The 16,385-nt window shown below is 40.0% G+C and overlaps 1 protein-coding gene across 5 annotated transcripts in view; it reads right to left on the reverse strand.

Annotated features, from left to right (window-relative positions):
• The window catches only part of HSPA4L (heat shock protein family A (Hsp70) member 4 like), a 42,834-nt gene that overhangs the window by 23,838 nt on the left and 2,611 nt on the right, over positions 1-16,385 (reverse strand). For 2 of the 5 annotated variants that reach the window (XM_042467069.1, XM_042467067.1), the window contains exons 2-5: positions 9,429-9,486; positions 6,896-7,036; positions 4,533-4,655; positions 2,839-2,938 (exon numbers count right to left, since the gene is read on the reverse strand). In XM_042467069.1, the coding sequence (XP_042323003.1) occupies positions 2,839-2,938; positions 4,533-4,655; positions 6,896-7,036; positions 9,429-9,486 (422 nt within the window). Of the gene's footprint in view, positions 1-1,385; positions 1,453-2,838; positions 2,939-4,532; positions 4,656-6,895; positions 7,037-9,185; positions 9,393-9,428; positions 9,487-16,385 lie in introns of those variants that run through there. The other 3 variants (XM_042467068.1, XM_042467070.1, XM_042467072.1) reach the window with 3 other exon arrangements.

Consider the following 16,385-nt stretch of genomic DNA (forward strand, 5'->3'; position numbering starts at 1 on the left):
CATTCTACAGGATGTTCTGCCCTTTTCTGCTGTGAAAAAACAAAACAAAATACCTTTCCTTGTCAGATTGCAATTTAATATGCTATTTCCCAGAACTCAGACTGCAAGATCAGGGGTAAAGGCACCAGTTCTCTCCAAAGGTGTTTGGGAATGATGAAACATCATTTTCAGTTAATAATAATAATAGATTTATTTCTAGCCTGCCCAATCACGAAGAATCCGGGTGGGTTACAACAATAAAATACAACAAATTACAATAGAGTTAAAAAATCAAACCCTAGACCTACCACCACCCCCCATTCCCAGTACTAAAACAGAATTAAACAGTAATAATATTAAAACATTAAAAACATTAAAAACATTGAACAACCAAAAAATAGGCAGAAACATTGGCGGGAGAAAATAGACAGATGAGGGGACAAATATCTCTATATCTGGAGAGGGTAACTAAGTTGGAAAGGCCTGCCGGAAGAGATCCGTCTTGATTGGTTTCTTAAAAGCTGCCAGAGTGGAAATGTGACGGATCTCCTCTGGCAGGTCGTTCCATAGTTTAGGAGCAGTAGTAGAGAAGGCCCTCTAGGAGACAGATGTTAGCCTAGATTTTTTTTGGCTGTACTGTAGTAGATTTCTTCCAAAGGACCTTAGTGTCCGGGACGGACAATAGGGAAGAAGGCGTTCCCTCAAGTACTCTGGGCCCAAGCCAGGTGCCCAACACAGAGGCTGTAGAGGATGGCGAAAGCTTCAACAGTCTCAGAAGAACTAAAAATGGCTCTCTGATCCCTGAAAAGTGTCCACTGATGATTTAAATACTATCAGTACTGAATTGATCTATCAGTGCTCAAGAGGTATTGTTTGGTGTGCTTTTATATCTAAAATCAGCACAACAGAGACTTCCTTTCCTGCCTGTGCTCAGGCCAAAAAACTGCTCCAAAAGGTTTCCCAACCCCAGACCAGATTTTTAGGGTGCAAGAAAGGCTGCAGGGTCCAGGGGATCTGACATTAACAGTAGGACCCAGAGGCAGCACATCACTTGAGCCTGGCCACGATGTTCTACAACTGATTTTAAAATGTACACAGAATTAAGGAAGATATTCCACATTCACATATTTCCCAACCTTGCAAGAACCAAAAGGGTTCCACTGCTTGAGAAGCTGGATTCTACAGTAAATGTGTCAACTTATTTTATTAAAACATAGATTTATTATTATTATTAACCTTTATTTATATAGCGCTGTAAATTTCTGTTTTAGACAAAATTACTTAGGAAGCTTCACATGTCAAGGTGCTTTAAAATATTGTAATTCTTCGCAATGTGGAATCTAAAACTGTTTTAACGTTAAGTGTTTCAAATAAATACCTTATATAATTAGTATAATTGGACATACCTCCCTTGTATGTGAACACAGTATTGTTTTGAAGACGGAGAAATCCATGCATCTCAGACAACAAAGCATTAAATTTTGAAAATTACTCTTCAAAGTATTTCAATAATTTTGAAGTGGTGATGCTCTATTACATCACTCAAACGTTTAAAAACACCCTCGGTATTTCGTATTTTAAAAAACTGTGGGCAAGAATTTTTTTAAAAATATGTGATTTAGCTAAAAAATCATCTTCACCAATAAATTATTATTATTATTATTATTATTATTATTATTATTATTATTATTATTATTAAAATGACAATTTCAGTTGTCATTATGCTTCTTCTAATTGCATTAGATGTTTAAACTATGTAATCTATGGTTTTAACTTATATCTCAAGTTAAACAAATAGAATTACATCTGACCTTCAATCTTTGTTTTTGTGGGGTTTTTTTTACTGAAAGCATTGTAAAGTAGCAGTTCTTATTAAAACTGGAATCTGAGGAACACTTTAGATATGTAATCCTACATATACTTAAGTGGGAATAAACCTTATCAAACTTGCTAAGATTTATTTTTGAGTAGACATAGGTAAGACTATGAGTCTACATTGGATACAAAAAATTCTGGGGGGAAACTCTCTAATGTAGTTTACTTGTGAGCAATTTCCTCTAGAATTGAAGCATGCTGCTAATTACTCTATCTGCACACTTCAGTCTCCTGTGCAAATGAGAGGAAAGGGGAGTAAGAGAAGGTAGGTAGGAAGGAAAAGAAACAAGAGAGTTTTTTGTTTTAAAGGTAAAGGCAGAGGAATGAGGAGAAGAAAAAAGGAGGCCAGGGATGCCCGTTGGTAAGCAGTTGTTGCAATGAAAAAGTGGCTGACTCCCAAAACAAGTTCTATTAGGAGCACAGGCAGGAGAAAGACTGACCTTCAGGGGAGCTTGACCTTCCCACATGGAACCATAAGGTCAGTCTTTGTGCTGCCTATTAAAAGCAAATGGGAGGAGCAACCCAAGCAACAGGATATTATAACCTTATCTGCTGGGAAATGTGATTTTAAGTAAAGATTAATTCTATACACTTGTCCCTCCATATTCGCTAGGGTTAGAGGCACAAGATCCCCGTGAATATAGAAAAAATGCAAATAACAAAACACCGTGTTTTTACCTGAGAGGACACCTCTTTAGGAATCTCTAGGTCCTCCAGTGCAACTCTGTGGTCAATGTCCAACAGACATTGATCTCAGAACTATGCTGGAGGAGCTACAAATGCCTAGTACAGTATTCTCTCTACGAATCTCTAGGTCTTCAGTGCAACCAGTAGTTAAAGTTGACTAAATAGTTGCACTGGAGGAGGACCTAGATATTCCTAGAAAGAACATATCAATCAAATCCATGAATAATAAAATCTGCAAATATCAAAGCCACAAATATGAGGGATGAGTGTATAGTATTTATTAAATCATAAGCATACCTGCTGTAGTTTCATTCATTAGCCTCAGGCAGTTTAAGCCTGCTACTTGTGCAGCTGCCATTACTGATCTTCTCTCAGCATCAGTAAAAAAACTTGGTATCTGTGAAAAACAATTTCCTCCATTATATTATCTTCATTATATTCACTTTTTGCCAGTACATTTTAACTAGCTAAATTCTATGCACTTTATTGAGAGAATTTTACCATGCTAAAGTAAATGCTCAATTTAAGCAGATTTAAATCCATTAATACATACTGGTTATCTCAATACAATGGTCTAATTCATATAACAGTTAGATATACAACATTAAATTACTACAGTCATCAACTTTAAATCTGCTGCTAAACATCTTTCTACCACTGCACTGTGAGAGTCTTATTTCCCCAGAAGCCTTCATTTCCATCCAAAAGCCAATCCCCTAAAGGAGGTTTGAGGGAGGCTAAGGGGATTGCACTAGAGAAATGAGACAAGTTCCCTTAATACAGATGAGGGAAGAAATTCTGAAAGTAGGCACTCCAATTGGATAGATTTATATAGGCGTCAATTCAATTTACATGTGATACTCTATAAAATACAAAAGCTTTACAATAGAAAATTCAACAAATGGGACAGGAATAGAAGCAAAATAAAAAAAATGGTGTCTTTCAGTTACATGAAGTCAGGCTTAGGTTATGAGGTGAATGCCAAAGGCTTACAAAAAGATGGATTTTAAGGAAGAAGTTGAGGAATCATGAACAGTTTGGTGGGGGAGGGGAGCAGAATGAGAGGCCGGTATTTATCATGAATATTAATTCTTGGATGGCAGGAGGACCAATCCACACATCCATGGGTTATTCTTTGGCAGGTAAGGCAATAACCAATGAATAGAATAGCTAAAGGTAATGCAGCTTGACACATCTGCTTATTTCTTTCTAAATGTCTATTTTTTCCCCACTACATATTTTCTTTAGATTGTAAGCTTGAGGGCAAGGTCTGTCTCAGCAACTTGCTAAAGGACCCTTCTGAATCTGAAGGACAGAAAGCATTTTTAATGTACCTATATATAGTCTGATTAGCTTGATTTCACTCACCATCTGTACAGAGCAGAATACATAAAAAAACATCTTGCTGTAATCATGGCAGCAGTAAAAACAGCAAAGGAAACCTACAGTACAGATAGGAGTCCTAACCTGGCATATGCAAGATGTATATGCTTTTGTGTGAAGTGCATGAGAACTAGATATTTTAAGGACTGCTTTGGGAACAAGTTCCAAAGGGACCAGTCTCAAAGTCAGACTGTTAACCTATCTATCCCACTGAGTAGCCACAGCTCTAAGCAGGATGTTCTTGCATCAGCTGCACCTTTTAACTGAAGATATGAAGGATGGAACATCTTACTGTATTTATCTATTCTCAAAATATGGTCCACCCCTATGGTACCTGCATGGAGAATGCAGCAAACTAAATAAGCCAATTCTTAATTGTACACTAATGTTCTCTTCCAGTATAATTTACAAACACTCAGTGTATCAAGACTTCTGTTGCTAACATACTTCTATGATAATTATCAATTAAAATAACTAAAAGGAACAGTTGTAGTAATCAGGGAAACATACTGAGTTTCCTTTTCAGCAACAGCTTTCATTTTGATCTGCTCCAGGAATGCATAATGCTGTTAGTTCATAAGTATCTTAACATCATAATGCCAACTTACCGAAATAACACAATCTGCTACAGGTTTTTTAAGTGCACTTTCTGATGTCTCTTTTAGTTTAACCAATAGCATGCCTGTAACTTGTTCAATTGCAAATGGTCTCTCTTCATCCAAGTATCGTACCTACAACATAAGAAAAACAGTATTCATGTAAACACACATCCTTAGAAGTGTTACATATTATCACACTGCTTCCAATGTTTAAGGCAATCTCCCAAAGCTCTCTTAAAAAATGTAACACCTTTCTAAATCATGTGATAGGTGCTATAATCTGAAAAGGAATCCATGGGATTTATACCCTTTTCTTAAAAATGTACATTAAAATGTTTTACATGTATACTTAAATAGTGAAGCATATACAGTCGGCCCTTGGTATCCAGACTCCACCGATACAAAAATCTGCAGATGCTCAAGTCCCCTTGTCCTTAATGGCCGTACAACCATTAGGGACAATGGGACTGAAGTCCTCCCTCCCTCCCCCTTCTTTCCGTTGTCCCTCCCTCATCTCTCTCCTCCCCCCCCCCTTTTCCCTATCTTCCTTCCATACTCTCTCCCTCCCTTCTTCCCCCTTTCCTTCCTTGCTCTCCAAGGCTTTTGCCCAGGGCTTAGCTTCTAAGGCAGAGGATGAAGCCTGTCGGCCAGAAGCAGTCAGAGCCAGGGCTTTGGACAGGACTTCCAGGCTCCAAGCCCCAAGCCCTGGTGCCAGCTCCCTCTGGCCAAAACAGGGCTAAGCCTCCACCTCTGAAGCCAAGCCTGGGTCAGACGCCTCAGCAAGGAAGGAAGGATGGCAGGGAGGGAGGGAGAGGGAACAGAAGGAAGGGAGGGGTTCAGTTGTACTGTCCCTAATGGTGGCACAGCTGCATGCATGCGTCACCACTGGGGAGAATGTGGGCTTGCCATCCACGGATGCTCAAATACGCAGATGGCAAGTCTGGGGATACCGAGGTCCCACTGTATAAGTACCATCACCAGCAATATAGGAATGGTCATTGTTTCCTCTTCAGTGGACATTCAATCACAAAACCAGTTCTGCTGCAATGCAAGACTGGAAGAAGACCTTTCCTTTTTATCTCATTAGAAAATAAATGCTTTCCCTACAGAATACAGTAATAGACATCCTAGATAGTCCCTTTATTTTTTAACAACTGTCCACAAATGGCCAATAGCCTTATTCACAAATAAAAGTATTAGGAACTTGCTTTGAGAGGTGAAATGTTTTTAGTAGCACCACTGTTTGGGATTGAATGGACACAGAACGCAGAGGATTACATTGTACTAGCCTTCACTTCCAGTCTCTATTTGTCTCATTTTTACTCTCCTTCATTCTTTTCTCCACGCATTATTTGGTTCCAGATAGTCATCACCTGGTACTTTAGGGAGAACCACCTTCATTGCTAAGGCATATACTGATTTTTTATACAGTGCGCCCGCACCATATGCGGGCGCGCCATACGCGGCCTTGAGCATACGCGCTCAAGCCGCGGGGCGCGTGCAGGGCAGAAGGGGCAGCGTGTCCCATTCAATTGAATGGGCGTGTGCGCCTGTTGCGCCCTGCGCGCCGCCGCACACGAGCCCCATTGTTTCCAATGGGGCTCGAGCATAGGCAGAATTCGCCTTACGCGGAGGGATCCGGAATGGATCCCCCGTGTAAGGCGAGGACGGACTGTAGAAGCATACCAATTAAAAGAAGTAGAAAATACCTTCTTCAAAGTTTTTTCCCCACAGTTTAGTGACGAACCAAAGAAACCCCATTCAAATAAGCATTAAACTTACCATATATACTCAAATATAAGTCAACCCCATGTATAAATTGAGGGCAGGTTTTGGGGCCAAAATTATGGATCTTGCTATGACCTGTGGATAAGTTGAGGGTAAAGCTTGGCGGCTACTTCAGTGTATGTGCGCACAAAGCAAGAGGGATTCTAATTGAGGCTTTTTACTTCAGCATTTCAACTTTGATTTTACCCTTGACTCGCCAGACAGCAGTGGCCAGCAGGCGTGGGAGAAGGACTCTGTTTGTTTAAAAGCAATCTGCCTGGCTCAAGAGAAAAAGAAACTCTATCCCAAACGCATGAGGAAATCTGAAAGAGCTGCTTATCACATTACCATACTAACTTGTAAGTAAGTCGACCTGGGATTTTGAGGTCAATTTTTGGGCATAATTTTTTAGACTTATGGATGAGTATATATGGTGTTAAAACATTTTACTGATTTAATGGCCCATACCAAAAACTGGACCCAGACCCATCCACTTATGGAATTACAACTTGTTCTGAAATTTATTATTTGGAAAAACAAACTGGAAGGATAATTTGTTAAGCAAAAACTTTGTACATATCTCTAATAGAAGTGGGAAAACTCACCTTAACACCCACACTTCCATTAGGCAACTTCTGCAGTTCATATGGCAGTTTCACTCTTTCAGCTTTTATAAAAGGATCATCAAATGTTCTCCCATGCAATTTTTTGAATCCATGTAATGTATTCTTAACATTTGTGATAATCTGCAGGTGTAATATAGCCATTATGAATTTTTGCATGTATCTATTAAAGCTCTGGATGTCTCATAGTTCTGCAATAATTTTATTAATTAGCTAGAATAAACATTTGGGATATACTATTAACCATCTCTAGAGAATACATAGGCATCAACACTATGGACTATGGACTATAAATCTAATCAAAATAATGAGAGAATAATGCACTTATCTGAGACAATGGAACCTAGATACTGGAAACTTGCCAGGGCATCATAAGGCTATGCACAGGTCAGTTCCATGGCGAAGCGAGGGTGGAGGAAGAATAATGAGCCTGGTTGCTGAGTGGTGCCTTGGCCGAACAGCTTTCACCCTCTCCTCACTTTGCCATGGCACAGACTGAGGCAAAGCCTAGCAGAGACAACGTATCACAGCTTTCCCCTAGAAAGCTAGGCTTCGCCCCTGACACTGCCATGGTGAAGTGATGGGAGGAGGAGGGATAATGAGCCTAGTCACTCAGTGGCGACTTGGCTGAACAGCTTCCACTCTCTGGTTTTGAACAAAAAATGCACTGTAATTGTTGTTAACTATCTGGCAAAAAGCAGCTGCATCAGCTGCATTCCCCGCTCCCTGTTTAGTGGGGAAATACAAAGACTCCAATGCAACAATTTCTTAAGCTTATCTCCCCCGTCTGCCATCGATGAAGGAGATGTTCCTCACGAGTAGGAATCACAGTCAAGGTGGGCACAAATCATAACACCACTCCTCAGAAGAGTGATACAGGTACCCTCACTTATTTGACAGGTTAGGGACCAGAAAACTTTCAGTAAGTTCCGCTTTTTGACAGTACTCTGATCCCTAATCTGATGAACGAGCAGTGGCTTCGTGTACTTGCCTTTTTCTAAACTACACAAATTAAAACACTGTAACCTTTCTCATGGAAAGCTATCCATAGTATTTCTCTATTCACTGTATCTAATGCTGCAGAAAGATTGATAAAACTGTGTAAAGTTGTTTCCCATTGTTGGTATATTTGGCAATCATGTGATTTAGAATAAAACAGTTGTCAATGGTGGAACGATTTTGTCTAAAGCCTGCTTGTTCTTCTGTTAGAATTCCCTTTTCATTTACCCACCATTCAAGTCTGTTCAGAAGAAACCTAGAATGGATTTTGGCTACAATGTCTATTAAACTAATAGGTCTGTAGGAAAGCTCCTCAAATCCACTCTCATGGAAAGCTGCTCCACTTTGTTTGCTCTATTCTAAACTTTTTCTAGATCTTTAACACATTTTTTCTGATATTGTGAGTAGAACTGTAACAATGTTCTATGTGGGGCAGCATCAACGAAATATGTATGGGTAGTATAATACACCTGTATGTTTATAAGGGCACTACAATGATGATTCCTTTCTAAATATGTACAACATGGAATTTAACCTTTTTCCAGCATACAGACAATGGTTTGACATTTTAATTATTATTAAACTTTATTTCTATAGCGCTGTAATTATACACATTTTAATTGAGCTATTCACCACAATTCCTTCCTTTATTAGTCATTGTTGGCTCATATTCCATCAGTGTATATGGGAAGTTGAGATTTTATTTCTCTAACACGCATCACTTACCCTGACATGTATTTGCCACTTTAATTATCATTCTCTTAATCTAGCAAGATACCTCAGAGTTTTTTGCATCCCCTTTTTGTGTTAATCATCTTACATAATTGTTTCCTTGCCACATTTCCATAATATTTATGAACAGATCAAAAAGTACTAGCCCCCAAACTCCTTAGCCCCCCCCCCCGATGTTTACACTCCTCCAGCATACAAACTGAGCATTTATTTTGATTCTCTACTTTCTGTTAACCAGTTAGCAATTGAAGAGAGGATGTCTTTTATCTACATATTATCAAGAGTTTTTAATGAGGACTTTGACAAAAGCCCTTTAGAAGTCTAAGTAAACAATGTGTACTGAATCAGCCCTGCCCACATATTTATTAACATGCTCATAGTATGCTAGAAAATTAATGAGGCAAGATTTTGCTAAAGTTACGCTGATTCTTTTTCAGCAATGTTTTAGATACACATCTTCCAGACATATAATAAAAATGTGACAAGACCAGCAATTTTATATTTATGTTTTTAAGAAATCGTGGACACATAACAGCTGTACCTGGTGATTATTTTGCTTTAATTGTGTCTGCATTGGTGTTGCTGCATCACCATTAAGAAGAATGGGGTGGGGCCATCTGTGAATGCTCCAATCCGCAGATAGAAAGGATCAACTGTGTTATTGAAGAGTACTACTTCCAAATGTAGGTATTTGCAATTAGCTGGCACATTCCAATGAAAAATTAAGAAATGCAGCTGGACAACACAGCATATTTCATTAAGTTAGTAATAATGTAATCTTTACCTGGCTCTTTGCTGCATTTCCAATAGTCCGTGCTTTAGAACCCAATGATATACAAGCTCTGAAATACAAAAGAGATACTAAGTTTTCAAATGACTTAGAAAGGATCAGTTACTAATATGTGAAGACTTCTATCTGGACCAAGCATGCTAGCAATGCATGACACAACATTAAAATTGTGCTGTTAGCTATACCAGTAACAATACCAAGTGTAAGTCAGTGCACTATTATAATGAATAGCACTCAGATACATCAAGAGACTCATCATTCATCCATGTCTCAGAATTTCTGACAGACCAACCTACCAATATGATCTGTGTGGTAAAATTCTGAGTAATAATCTTAAAACCACCCCAATGTATACAAATTCAGCCTTGTTCATCAACTGAACTTGGATATTGGGGGTTATGAATAACAATACATGTAACATGTTACTGCTGAGTTTAAGTGGGAGGGGGTGGAGGGTGCTCCCCAAAGCAGCATGGCTAGCAAAACACTGCTGTCGGGGATTGATGGCAGGAACCTTTGGCCATTTTTGTATTTTTAAATTGAATAATAATGTAGTAGTAACACGTTTATACAACAAAAATGCTAACTTAGTCTGTTGCCTGGTGTTAAAAAAAACAAACAAAAGGCAACAAGTAATATATTTTGAAAAATCATGTTCCAAGCCCTGACCATTCAACTTTAAAGGAAAGATGGTACTGCACAGTCCTGGAAAAACTGGCAAGCTAACATACTGGGGAATGTGTGTTTTAAATCAAGTAAGATAGTCAGGTCTCTACAGTCACGTTTCTATCAACACCACAGAAAAACAATACAGAATGCTTGTGTTGGTATCAGTTATACTTTCACTAAAAAGCAGCTCTTGAACATCTTACATGTTTTTTCTGAATCAGGCACTATCTAACAAATAGCAAAACCAGCTACTGACAATCGATGTAACTTTATCACAATGGTAGAGACCAGTTCAAATATTTTAATTTTGACACGTTTTACACTGAAGCACCACAAAAACATAAACACTACAAAAACAAGAAAAATCCATGTGATCAGAGATCACGATGTGACATAAAAATAAATGCGTGGTCAGCTATGGTTTCTGGCGCTCCAACATTATCTCCTTACTCCCCCCAAAGCTACTCTCTATATTGACACTGCCAACATCATTATGAAGAAAGAAGTAGCAATAGCTTTGGGCAACAGATTATAAAGAAGATACACAATTTACTGCCTCCAAATTACATCATTAAAGAAGAAAAATATCTGAGTACTGTATATCACTTGATTTTCCCCTTCAAGTGAGAATAACTACAAAGCCATTCCAAACCACACAAAGAGTGCTGATGTCAACCCTCATCCTGACTGGTAGGTATCACCTGATAATTCCAGCTATCCAGTTTCCTTAAGCAAGCCAGTAAACAGTTGATATCCAAAAGTTTAAAAAGGAGTAACAGCTCCATTCGACACAGCATTCCCACAGCTGCATTGAGAGCATTGGTAAAGGGCATCAGTAAGAAATTCAAGCCATCTAGATTTATAAAATGCTGCCCAGAATATCTTGTGGGAAAGCTGGGTTAGAAATGTAATCAGCATTTTAAGGTTTGAAAACATCAACAAATAAAAGCTAAAAGATTACTGACAGAATACAGTGTGAAGTAGTTCTTGTCTGAATGATATACATAATAATAATAATAATTATTATTATTTATATCCCGCTTCTCTACAAAATGCAATACAGGGATGTTAAGCCTGCACACTGTAATTTGATACAGAAAAGCATTCAGAAGCTAGTGTGAAAATAAGAAGCATCACTTGCTTATCTACTTTCCTGGAGAGATGTACTCCTTAAGATTCAATAGACATCAATATGACCTAGTTAAGATAATTAACAAAGCTATTTATGAGTGAAGAGGGCCTCCCTTGCATACATTACTTCTAACATTTGTTAAAATGCACATTTTTACTGTGCAACTGTGTTAGTCATTATGTAACAACTTTATTATGAGCCAGTGTGGCGTTGGACTATGACTCTAGACAGCAGGGTTTGAGCCCCCACTTAGCCATGAAAACCTACTGGGTAACCTTGGGCAAGTCACACTTTCTCAGCCTCAGAGGATGGATGTGGCAAACCACCTCTGAAGAAACTTGCCAAGAAAACCCTGTGATAAGATTGCCTAGGGTCAGAAACAACTTAAAGACAAACAACACACACCCCTTTATTAAATTGAAGCTACCTAACCTGTCAGTCTTCTTCCTGTAATGGAATCTAAAAATGGCTCCATTTGAACTTAATGGTAAACTAGGGGTTAGGACCCCATTTTGAGGCCCCTGAAGCCAACTGGGTCCAATCAAACTCCACTTCCCCCCTAAATCAGTTCTATTTTTAAGTGATTAGCAAATCAAAATCATGCAAACAATTGTCCAAATACCTCCTGCTGTATTCATCTCAAAATGGCATCTGGAATCAACCTTACTTCCAATCGCCATTTTGAGAAGGAATTACAGGAAAACTAAAGTGTTTTAGCAAACTATGTAGGAGGTGTGGCAAAATGAGGGAAACATGTCCCAGTACCTGTTTTCATTGGAGTCTCTTTCAAAGCAGTGAGCAGATGTGATGCTGCATCACTTTCTGGCTGCAGTTTTGACAGGGATTACAGGGAAAATGGAGGCATCTTGGTGTGAAAGGGGTGGAGGGGTTCTGCAGTCCAGAGGCAGCACCTTATGGAGAAAACTAGTCCGAGCCTCTGCTCACTTCTGCTCTAAATCACACATTTCAGCTAAACAAACAAGCCTGACCATCATCTGGAAATGAATGCTTTTTCCTATCCCCCAAGGCAGCTACATAGATAAAGTCTAGAAATACTCACCTTTGTTTCAGAAATAATAAATATAGCCTGTTTTCATGTCCAATAAAGACAAACTCTGTAGCATAAAATTATGGCTTAGTTGAAACAAGTCTGGACCAATCTGTGATTTGTCCCTTTGGTTTGCTTCAATAAACCACAGTTTAAACCCTGGATGGGCAACTAAGCCTGGGGGGGGGGCATACATTAGCACCCCCAGAGACCTTGGAGGGTCATGCACCTGCTCCTGCCACAAGTATATATAGATTCCGAATGCCTCCAAGGGACTTCACAAGGTTTTGGCCCTTTCCGGGCCTCTGCAGGGCGCTCTGATGCAAAAAATGGGAGGGGGATGTTGCAATAATTTGTTTTGACGCCTTAGGGAGGCCCAGGAGGGTTCAAGTGAGGAATCTGCACTCCACACTTTCTAGGGATCTTTCTGGAACAACACTGATTTTTTTCTACTTTTAACCCATGGGGGCTGCACACAGTCTATGGGCCACTCTGCCCTTAAAGTGACCAGAGTGCCCTGTTCAGAGCCATTAAGTAAATTCCTATCACTCTAAAGTGTGAAAGTTGTGCTTCCCAATCCTCCCTGTGGCCATGCTGAAGGAGGTGAGGGGAGAACAGGACTGCACAAGCCTGGAGTTTGCTATGGTTGTTTCCACTGCCCTATAGTTCACCATTAGGCTATAGGAAACCTGTATTTACCTTATATCTGTATCCATACTGTATGACAACTGCCTTTCCACAACTCTACTCCCATCCCCTTCTTTCCCCACTGTCTGACTACAGTGGCAACTGTGCCACCCTCCACATGAAGTTGTGATGTATCTCCCAGCATTCCTTATAAGTGGCTGTGATGTCCAAATCCACTGGAAGCTGAAGTTTAACATCAGTCAACATGATCATTACTCACGGACTATGAGTTATTTATCAGTCTGAAATCTCTGAGAAAAGAGTGTCACCTTTAAATTAATCTAAATCCCTTTTCTAGGATTTTAACTCCTCTTCCCATTAGATATCTAGTTCATTTACTTATAGAAAAGGTTTCTGACTGGAAACATTTGTAGGCAACATACAGGTCAACTGCAGTAAGGGCCAAGTGTATTCTCACCTGTTGACAAGGCCTAGTAGTGCAAGGAATTGAAAATGACTGAAATGTACCTGGCACCCCAAAATTCTGAGCATAAGCATTGTGTCTTTGGGCAGGAACTGTTCTTTTTCAGGCGCTATCTATGTATACACTAATAGTACTCCATACATAGCATTTTTTTAAAAAAATGATGGCAATGAATTAAGATGTAGTGAAAATGGAGGGAGAGAATACAGAATTTGAGTACTATATTTAAATGAGAGGTAGCGTGGTGTAGTGGTTTGAGCATGAAACCAGGACTCTAGACAGCAGGGCTCAAGTCTTTGCTTGGCCATTAAAACCCAATGAGTCACCTTGGGCAAGTCACACTCTCTCAGGTGCAGAGGATGGTAAGGGCAAATCCCCTCAGAAGAAACTTGCCAAGAAAACCCAGTGATAGGTTCACTTTGAGGTCACCGTAAGTCAGAAATTACTTTAAGACATACAACAAAAAGTATATTTAATCATAACAAGGAACCAATCTGACAAGGAATCATTGCAGTTCCTCTAAAGTCAAGTCTGTCTTCATAAATTTTAAAAGAACTTGTCCATAACACTGAAAATGAAGGTATCAATAATGGGATTCCCCAAGGGCTTGTACTGGATAATTAAAAGTGATAAGGAGGTAATGAAGTTTGCAATAAATCCAAATTATTGAACATGGTGAAATCCAAAACAATGGACAGCACAATAAACAGTACACTCCTGTGCGTCTTAACTCAGAAGTAATTCCCACTGAATTCAGTTGTACATACAGTATTGAGTAACTGGTTTAAACAGTTTCATTCAAAACAAGTCTGGGCAAACCCTGGAGCACTATACTCTGTTGTTTTGAGCACCTCTGGTGAGTCACAATGCCTGCTGTGACCTGTCATTCTGCTGACTTGAAGTGATGTCACATCATTCTGGCTGTCTGTGGGGGTGATTCTAAGGGTGCCCTGCCCTTCTTTGGGTTGCCTCAACAGCATTTAAAAGCAAAATTAGCCAACATTTTCAGCTGATTTTTTGGCAAGAGGGTGCTGAGAGTCTCGTGGTTCACCCTATCTATAAAAGCTACCTCCAGATTCAGAGGTAGATTCTTTTTGAGAATGGATGAGGAAGAGAAACCAGGAAGGCCCCTATTTTCATGTTCACACAAAAATTCCTGTAGGGTCATACAAACTCTTCCAAATGAATGCTCCCCCTCATTTCTTTATTACATCATGTTTTCTTAGTTTACTGTAACAGTTTATTGCCTTACAAGCAACAAAATTGTTTTTCAGCGTGACTGAACATAGAGTCAATTTAAGTTTCTGTGCTTTTAATTACACAATTCCCTACTTCTCTACAAGAATTACAAAGAGTGCTCATTTACAACTCTCAGTTGTAACCCATGGAAACAAGGGAGAGTGAGGAATCTCCATCTACTCCCACATACTCTTGCTCTTATCTGTACAGCAGACTAACTCTGACATCACCATCTGGGCTGACAGGCAGGTGAAGCAACAGAACAAGCACTAACAGGTCAGCCAGAAGGGAGGAGATGCTGTCATCCTTTCTATACAGCCTTTCCCTTTCATCTGCATCAAAACTAGCAAGCCCATTTCCAAGGATAAACCTTTAAGATATCTCTCCATGAGTGTGATCTGAACTGCCCTCAACTGGAACATTTTGTCACTCACATGAAACATTATTGCCAGCTTGAGCTTCAAAGATGTGCTTCAATACACAAATCTTTGAACTATTACCAAAGAGCAAAATTATTTATTTTGCCTCTGGCTAAATCCATGCCTGTATTGTTCAGAGCAGATGCAGAAGGATGAAGAAAAAAGTGAGCACAGAGTAGAGGAAGAAACAGTTATCTCAGAATCACAAGAGAGCACAACCTTCAACTGGGGGGGGGGATAGAAACATCATCATTATATTTGAAAAGGGAGTGCTTTGCTTTTAAAGGGGAGATTTTAAAAACAGCAGCAGACACAACAGATAGAGCAGGTCTAGGCTAATGGCTGAGTCCAAGTCTGGAAGGCTCAAGACACTGCCAAGGAAGGCCCAGACTTGACTTCTAAAATCAAACGTCACTCTTTGTTGTTGTTATGCATCTTCATGTTAACTCTGAGGCTGCACAAAAGAGCCAAAAGGCTCGTGTGTCCCCCTGTTTAGACAATGTAGGCCAACAGCCTTGGGCCAGCAATAGGCAGACTGGATACCATTTTAGCAGATCCAGCCAGACCCCAGTCCCCACTGGCCCTTAGCCCAGCTTTAAATAACAAACTGTTTGCAACTGAGTTTACCAGAAACCCCACCATGACAGCTGGTAGTTTGGACAGCCCTGCACCTCATTACCTCCCACTGCCATTCTCCTTGCAGGCCCCAGTTGTGGCCTGTGATGTTGGAAGGGGACACCTGGCTATGGAGGTGAAGCCAAGAGCCCCGTTTCTACCCTTATGAACAGCGGTGGAAACCTGCAAGGAGAGCAGTAGCGGCAGGTGAGGTAGTGGCTTCACAGCAGGCATCTGAACACCCACCTGTCACCGTGCCTTGGAGGGAGGGGGCAGGAACGGATCAGATCCATGGTGAGAATATGATGGAGTTGGCCCATTATATCCTGCTGATGCATTTGCACCCCCTCATTTGCATCCCCTATCCTATAGTTTTCTTGGCAAGATTTGTCCAGAGGAAGCTTACTGTTGCCAAGGCCAAGAAGTGTATCTTGCCCAGGGTCACCCAGTGGGTTTCCAGGACTGACTAAGGATTCAAATCCTGACTTCTGGCATCCCGCTTCCAACACGCAAACCACTACACCACACTACAGTTTCTACAGCATCAACCAAGAGCACCAGAGGGCAAGAAGATCGCCTATCAGACCGTCTAAGCATAAACTGGAGAAAGGCCTCTGCCTCTCTCCAACTGGCATCCAGCAACTATTCCAACAGACTGAAGAGCCTCATAACATTAGGAACTTGTGTTTTCATTCTTTCGTTTTCCTTTTGGGTCAAG

The sequence above is a fragment of the Sceloporus undulatus genome, chromosome 5, assembly GCF_019175285.1.
Source record: "Sceloporus undulatus isolate JIND9_A2432 ecotype Alabama chromosome 5, SceUnd_v1.1, whole genome shotgun sequence".
NCBI classification, from domain to species: Eukaryota; Metazoa; Chordata; class Lepidosauria; order Squamata; family Phrynosomatidae; genus Sceloporus; species Sceloporus undulatus.